This window comes from Apaloderma vittatum, unplaced genomic scaffold (assembly GCF_000703405.1).
Source record: "Apaloderma vittatum isolate BGI_N311 unplaced genomic scaffold, ASM70340v1 scaffold20559, whole genome shotgun sequence".
Taxonomy (NCBI): Eukaryota; Metazoa; Chordata; class Aves; order Trogoniformes; family Trogonidae; genus Apaloderma; species Apaloderma vittatum.
Window position 1 is genome coordinate 8,613 of NW_009736076.1, and position 7,905 is coordinate 16,517.

General features: G+C 51.0%; 1 protein-coding gene across 1 annotated transcript in view; it reads right to left on the reverse strand.

Annotated features, from left to right (window-relative positions):
* The window catches only part of LOC104279531 (atlastin-1-like), a gene marked incomplete at its 5' end in the record, with an annotated part of 13,545 nt that overhangs the window by 3,034 nt on the left and 2,606 nt on the right, over positions 1 to 7,905 (reverse strand). The window contains 7 exon segments of the mRNA XM_009876843.1: positions 808 to 1,120; positions 1,122 to 1,222; positions 2,097 to 2,168; positions 2,753 to 2,809; positions 3,487 to 3,614; positions 5,947 to 6,085; positions 6,822 to 6,914. Of these exon segments, the coding sequence (XP_009875145.1) occupies positions 808 to 1,120; positions 1,122 to 1,222; positions 2,097 to 2,168; positions 2,753 to 2,809; positions 3,487 to 3,614; positions 5,947 to 6,085; positions 6,822 to 6,914 (903 nt within the window).

The window sequence follows — 7,905 nt, forward strand, 5'->3', positions numbered from 1 at the left end:
CCACCCGCAGCTGCATCCGGGCGGGCTGCTCCCCCGGCTGGGGTGAAGAGGGTCAGCAGGAGCCCTGCAGGGTCCGGGTTTTCCCCAGAAAGGGCCACTGCAGAAGGGAAACAGGAAGGACTGAGCTTTAAAAATACTGTGGCCATGGGCTGCGAATTGACCCTGCCGGCGCCGGGCGCAGTTTGGGAAGCGGGCAGAGCAACGCAGCAGGGAGTGGAGTGGTTGATTTCTCGCACGGACCATTTTTAAGGTTTTAGATGTGTTCCTGTTTGATATCAGGCCCCAGCTAAGGCTTTCCCATGTTGTTTGGGAAAGAAAAAAAGTTGAACAAGAGCGGGTGAGACCCACTGACCCAGCACAGCTGTGGCTCTAACAGGAAAGCAAGGCCTGAAGCCAAACCAGGCAGAGGCCTGGCCTCAGTCTCCTGCAGAGGGCCTGGGGAAAGCCAAAATTCCTACCCTGAACCTGGGCAGAGATACAGATTTCTTTTTGCCCTACACAGACATGCAGACAAAAAAGCACATGCACACTGGCTCCAAAAACCTCTGCCCAGCGGGACCCTGGGCAAAGCTGCCCCACTCTTGCAGGGTCTGAGCCTGCGATGAGTAAGACAAGAAGGAAAAAAAAAAAAAAAGGCAGAACGAAATAGCTCACTGTGAGACTTCTCATCCCCAGCCCGCATCTACACAGCTTGTCTTTCACAAGATGCCCTAAACACAGAAACCATTTCGACAGGGAGGAAAAGCCCCAGGAAGCTCAACACTTAAGAGAACTCTGCTGTTTGAAATCAAAAGCGTTTTCTCCTACCTGGTCCCATAAGGCTGCGGCCACTTGGTCTATTACTGCGCCCAGTTCTCTGTACTCCCCAGAGTATCTGATATATGCCCAGGTGCACAGTGTGATAAGCGTCAAGCCCATGATCATGTTGCACAGACTGGCTATGATGTCCAAGCCAATGAAGCCGGTGACTCCTGCGATCACGTAAGTGATGAAGATGACCACAAAGAGGGTGGCGGGGGTGCGGGCAGCGTGGAAGATGTTCTTGCTGTCGTTGTGCTTGATGTACTGGATGTAGAGCTCATCGATCTCGTTCTCCAGCTGCTGGAGGTAGCGGCGGGTACTTCTTCACCCCGCGGAACAGCTTCACAGCCTCCTCCTTCAGCTCCACGTGCTTGGTCTGGAGGTCACTGGGTGCGAGGAAGGGCTTGTCCCCACCACAGACCTGCATGGAAAAAACACAGTCCAATCACTCCAGAAACACCAGCACCAACAGCTCCTGTGCTCTGCCACGCAAATCACTGGGATTAAGGCTCTACAGGCTCCTGCTTGGCACAGACCTCCTGATTCTGGAGTTGTTCAGCCTGGAGAAGGGGAGGCTGAGAGGAGACCTCATCGCTCTCTACAGCTGCCTGACAGGAGGGTATCGAGGGGTGGGGGATGGTCGAAAAAATCAGGACAAGAGGAAATGGCCTCAAGTTGCACCAGGTGAAGTTTAGATTGGATATTAGTAAGAATTTCTTCACTGAAAGGGTTGTCAGCCATTGGAAGGGTTTGCCCAGGGGAGGGGCAGAGTCCCCATCCCTGGAGGGATTTAAGAGTCGGGCAGACACAGTGCTCAGGGATATGGTTTAGTCGAGGACTTGTCAGTGTCAGGTTAATGGTTGGACTCAATGATCTTAAAGGTCTTTTCCAATCTGGGCCATTCTGTGATTCTGTGACTCTGCAGGAAGACTTCCGTGACTGTGCCGTCCACCTGGGACAGCTCTGCAAGGTGCAGGTTAAAAGGGGGCAGGGGGTGTCAGCGCTGGGAAGCCACATCCCACAGCTCCCCTAACTCTCTCACAGCCTCAGCTGGGATCTCAGGCCACGCTCACGGCTGAGCTCACTGACCGGCAGGACCCTGAACCCCAGAATTTTCCAGTACTGGAAACTCCGCAGCATTTTCCTTCTGTTTCTGAGGACGGACACATTAGTTCGAAGGCCCAGAGCCCAAGCCCACGCAGGACGTTTTCTACCAGGCACTCAGGCAGGGAGGTTTCCCCAGGAGAACAGGAGAGCCAGGAGCACCGCGAAATGCCGCGTTCGGCACCACCTACCTCTTCCATCCTCCTGCTGTAGGTGTCTTTGGCAGTGGCAACCGCTGCTAAATTGTTGGCTTCAGCTGTAGCCTGCAAGAAGGGCAGAGGGAGTGCAAAGTTTAGCTGCAAAAAGACAGGGTTAAGAAGCACAACTGCACGAAGTAGCAGCCGCTGGGTGCCTGGGTACACGTGTACGCAGCCAGGACACGCGCACGGTCTCCTGAGGCACACGTACAGAATTAAAGAGCTCCCTTGTCTTAGCCAAGTGTCCTCTCCCAATACCAAGTAAGATCATCCCGTATTTACACATCCAGCCTCCTCAGTCCCCCTCTAGGCAAAAGCCTGTGTGAAGAGAGGATTCCTCCCCTCCTGAGCCAAAGCAACAAAAAGTTTGGCTTCGGCTGTGGGAAACAGCGAGGGAAGAGATAAAAGGCTCAGCCATATGTAAACAGCTACAGCTGCAACCTCCCGCAAAGCCACCCAGCTCAGGGAGAGAGGCTGCACACAGGCTCGCGTCCACCGAATAACTCCAAAAGGACTGTTGTTACGCCAAGGCATTTGAAATAAAATCACAGAAGACTCGATGTGCTGCCCTAGCCAGACGGCTCTGACAGTTAAGCGGAAATCACTGGGAATTACGGTGCCTGAACGCCCGCCAGCTCACACTCACGTACCTGCAGCATCGACTTTGGGTGCGGCAATTCTTCCCCTTGGTAGATCTTTATGTACGCCTGCAAAACAGCGCCGAGAAAATGGAATCACGCTGAACGTGGCGTGCAAGTGCACATGCAAAAAATCCCCACCCAGCTCCAGACACAACTTTAACAGGATGTCAGAAGCACAGAGGAGTAGGACGTTCCCGGCACAAGATGGCTTCAGCAGGGGATGCTCTGTCAGGAATTGCTCCAGGTCGACTCCTTGGGTGGCCTGGGTCAGTCCCTCAAGGCTCTCGCTCTACCGCCTACACGAAGTACCTCCACCATGGGATTTGTACCCACCTCCATCCCTCACTGAAGGGGAAGGAGCCAGAGTCAGGTAGCGCTGGAGAGTAGGTGGTGAGACTTACTCACCGCTGTCTCGCATCAAAATGTCCCAGTAGCCATGACAACAAAAATAAGCTTTATCCAAAGGCGATGGGAATACAGCCCGCAGCCTACCTCCCCCTGGGCCTCGGCAATCTGGGAAGGGGTGAGGGGGAATAGCCCTGCTCGCTTTTGCACTTATTGCGTGGCCAAACACATGGCTGCGAGGTGTTTGCTTTGTGCAGGAAAAGGAGACAGGACTATTAGCTAGACCAAGAACATTTCCTCCAGCTGGCCTGCCTGTTCCTGTTTTCCCCTTTAATTACAGTAAAAGAGCAAGCGTGCTACAGATTAATAAACCAAATTTCTCTTCAGTAGGCCAATACCTTAAAATACTCCACAAGGCCTCGACAGGTGATATGGTTTCCATTGATCTCCTTAACGTCCAGGCTCTCGGGGCTAAGAAGCCAAGGAATCAAAACCTTCAAGTTCTTGATGAACTCATCGTCTATTTCTGGAAATAAAACCCAATGTCGTCAGTATGAGCCCAAGGTCAGGCTTGTGCTTCGACGTGTGCTCACATGAAACAAGAGCAGGAGACTGAAGCCAGGATACAAACTCAGGCACCCTATGATTCAGTGATGTGAGCACTCGGAAATGATCGTGGCCCCACTTAAGTTCTTATTTAACACACGGACAGACGACACAGCCGGGCACGTATCAACAAACCGGCTTCATGATCTCAAAAATACTTGCGCAGACACAAATGTGACTGCATGGGGGAAAAAATCTGCTTTTGCTGGTGATGCTGGTCATGTGCACATAATGGTGACAGCCAGAAAGCACCATCACTGGGAACTGAGGGGTTGGTTGAAAGTCACCTGAAGCTGAGCCAGCCGTGTGCCCAGGGGGGCAAGAAAGCCAACGACATCCTGGCCTGGGTCAGCCACGGTGTGGCCAGTGGGAGCAGCGCAGGGATTGTTCCCTGTGCTCGGCACTGGTGGGGCTGAACTCTGAGCCCTGTGTCCAGTTCTGGGCCCCTCACGACAAGAAGGACACTGAGGGGCTGGAGCGTGTCCAGAGAAGGGCAGCGGAGCTGGGGAAGGGTCTGGAGAACAAGTCTGATGGGGAGCGGCTGAGGGACCTGGGGCTGTTCAGCCTGGAGAGAGGAGCCTGAGGGGAGACCTCATCGCTCTCTGCAACCCCCTGACAGGTTGTAGCCAGGTGGGGTTGGTCTCTTCTCCCAAGTAACAAGCGATAGGATGAGAGGAAATGGCCTCAGGTCATGCCAGGGGAGGTTTAAGTTAAGATGGACATGACGAAGACTTTCTTCACCGAAAGGGTTGCCAAGCCCTGGCACAGGCTGCCCAGGGCAGTGGTGAAGTCCCCATCCCTGAAGGCTAAAATGTAGATGTGGTGCTCAGGGACAGGGGTTAGTGGTGGACCTGGCATCACTGGGTTAACAGTTGGACTTGATGATCTTAACGGTCTTTTCCAACCAAAACAATTCTACGATTCTATGATCCTATTGCCTAGACACATAGACTCTTTGAAAATCCTGATCCTTAGTGCACGGACACATGTTGTGCCTTCCCTTTGCTTTGCTCCATGGCACCCAGAGTGGAAATATTCTGCCAGGGCTTAGGATTTCTGGCTCTCAGAGAGAGACAGACTCAGCAGAGACAGGCTCAAGTACTCACAGTCATCCTTATGGCTTCATAGTGTTTGACATCCATTTATTGCTATTTAAATTAAACTGTGCAAGGCTGGAGACAGAAAAAAAACAACGCAACATCCAGGCACTTGTAAGGTAAGGAAAAAGGGGATGTTTCCCCACATTTCTTCCATCAGAGCACAAAAAGCTGTGTACAGCTCTGAGGGAATAAGAAAAATGGTGCTGAGAAACTGCTGACAACTCCTGTGCCAGTTCTGCCCACACCACTGCAGTGCCACTCAGCCCCTGAAATTAAGGGTGAACTGGCTGGACTTGATGATCTTAGAGGTCTTTTCCAACCTTAATGATTTTATGATCCTATGATCTAGCAGAGATGGGCTCAGCTTCCACCAGCATGCTTATCCCTCACTGCCTCGCTGTTCTGCTTGCTGGATAGCTTGGAGTTTGCCAGAAGAACAAGTCTGATCACAAGGCAGACAAAACCAAAGGCAAATTAACTTCTTTCTGTCTGCTAATTTATTTTAAGTGACTAGTGTCCCCCTTTCTCCATTGCTAAGATTGCAAGCAGCCTGTAACCACTGAAGCTGGTAAGCAGTTGGTTCACAACAACCAACTAAAAAAGTGGCTCTTTACAGGCTGGAGAACCTCACCATGGCTTTTTTTTTTTCTAACTCGTTGAATTAAGTCTGCCCTGTAGGTAAACCACCTAGCAGGTAAGTCAAGAATTGGTTACATATTCCTTGGAAAGCTTTTCAAAGTGAAATAAAGCTTCTTTCACGTGTAACTGACCCTTCCACCCTCCGGGAGCACCAGCCTGCCTTGCAGCAACCACTCTGCACCGCTCCGCTCCGCATCTGTGCTGAACTGCAAGTGAGGCACGGGAGTTAACCTCAGGCTTAACCCCGTGTTCATAAACCTCCTACCTCAGCCCTGCCCTTCCCTGGTTGCCTCTTTGGCCTCCACACCTGTCCTAAGTTAAAAATATCCGGCAATGGACAGGCAGCTGCTGGACTCGGAAGAATGAGCTGAGCACGCGTACGTCATCAGGAGGAGGACTGAACTCCTCTGCCAGGAGTTCCTTTTACAGAAAATACTTATGGAGGTTTTGGCAGGACATTCTGCCAGGACATCTAAGGTATACGCTTAAAAAACCAGACTTTTGCCTTCATACCTTTCAGTTTTCCATCGAAATTAGGGTTGGTGGCAACTTTCAGGCCCGGGTGAGGTAAGAGGAAGCAGGAGATTTTGGTGAAGCAGTAATGGATGTGCTTTCTGACGTTCTGCAGCTCTTCGTGCTGATTTCCCGAGACCTGCGAGACACCAGTTTGGGGTCAGAGGGTTTCCTTCTGATGGGGACATCGGTAACACTGGGCCAGCGGTGCTGGCAGGAGCATGGGGTACTTCGTGCTGTGGCTGTTTACAGCAGGAAAAAGCAACACAGAAGGACATCCCGTAGCGATACGCTGCACGAGGACAAAGACGGGGCTCTTCTAGCAACCCAGGAACCACATGCCCTGGGGCATGTTATTAACGTTTGGAAAATGTGCCTGTCTGTGTATGACTGGAATATAAAACCATTTGGGATTTCCCACTAGGGCCTTTCTCGTCTCGCATTTAATTAGGTCTCTCCAATAGCAAATCAGCCACGCATTTCCTGATTAGTCCCAGTGGAGCCCTCGCCCATCAGTTTTATTGTACAACTACCTATTACTAAATCATCATGCCTGGTCTCTAGGGAATCTGCTGACTACCGTCTCTAACGCCTCTCCCAGCAAGAGAGCTTCAGGGATCCTGGGCTTGGGCAGGAGCCTAGAACAGATGGCCTCAGAAATTCAGCTTCCTAAAATGCCTCTTCTGTGATTTTAAGGCACTGCTTGTCCCCTGGATCAAGGTCTCACCCTCATGCCCTCTCCATCCACGCAGGCAACGGCAGTGTCATCATCTTTGGGTCACAAGCTGGGTTTGCCTCTTGGTCCTCTGTCACCAACGAGCACCCCCCCAGGCTAGCATTGCTCATTAAATGAACCCCGAGCAGACAGAACGCACCTTCAGCCGCTTCTCCAGAAATCTTGCACCACCATCGGATCCGTAGGAAAACTCGTAAGGGAAGCTCCAGTCACGCACAAGGAATATAAGGGACTAGAAAACAAAGAGACAGAAAGGGATCAGTGCCATCCTTCTGAGTCAAAGTTCCCAGCTGCTCCAGAGCCAGCTCAGAAAAACTCATCTTTCAAGGGCATCCCTCTGTTGGGATTTTTTTTGCCAGGGTTCCTCTCACGTAACAGGATCAGGACTGGCTACATAAGATGCCTAATAACTCTGCTGCGTGTTATCAGAAGGGGTTTGGCGAGTGATTTTGGGGCTTCCCTTCTTCCACAGCGCTGGCACGACACCCTCACCCCCACTTGGATTCCCTAGCTCGAAGAATAGCGTTGATCATTTAAAGTGCAAAATCAGAAAGAGATTTTTTTGCTAACCAGGACAAAAGGCGATGAGCTCCCTAACTCCAGCCACATTTAGTTCCATCCTATGGGAATTTTACAGGCTCAGTTTTTACAGCGTTTTTCACCAGGCAGCCTTCCAGCCAGACTTTTAATGAGAAGAAGATGCAGGATAACGAGGCTGAATAAGAAATCGTTGGCTTTTGTAATCTTTACCAAGGCATTCAAAGTTCCTATGCAATAAATAAATAAACACCAGGACAACTGGTACTTAATCATTTTAAAAATTAATCCTTAAAAAAAAATTTGCTTTCAGCAAAAAATTCTGTGTCCAACGTCTCCTCTGCGCAAGGGATCTATGTCCCATGTAATGAATCCACAGTTTGGAGGGGGAAGCCCTGAAATCCAAAGCCCAGGAGGGCCTGGCAGGGGTGTCAGGGTTCTCATATGCATGAATAAGCAGCTCAGCGAGTGGAATCCATCTTGCTGGAATTTCCCTAAAAATTGTCTATGTTTAGAACAAAGATTTAGTGGAGGCAGAGAAAAATATTTCCCTTCCTTATATCTCTTTTCCAGAAAACGTTGGGAAAGGTTTTTTGTGAAGGCATCACGGCCAGGACCGGCATCTGGCGAGGGCTCTCAGGGCAAGGCAGGCGGTAACCTGCGTAACCGCCTGCCTTGCCCTGAGA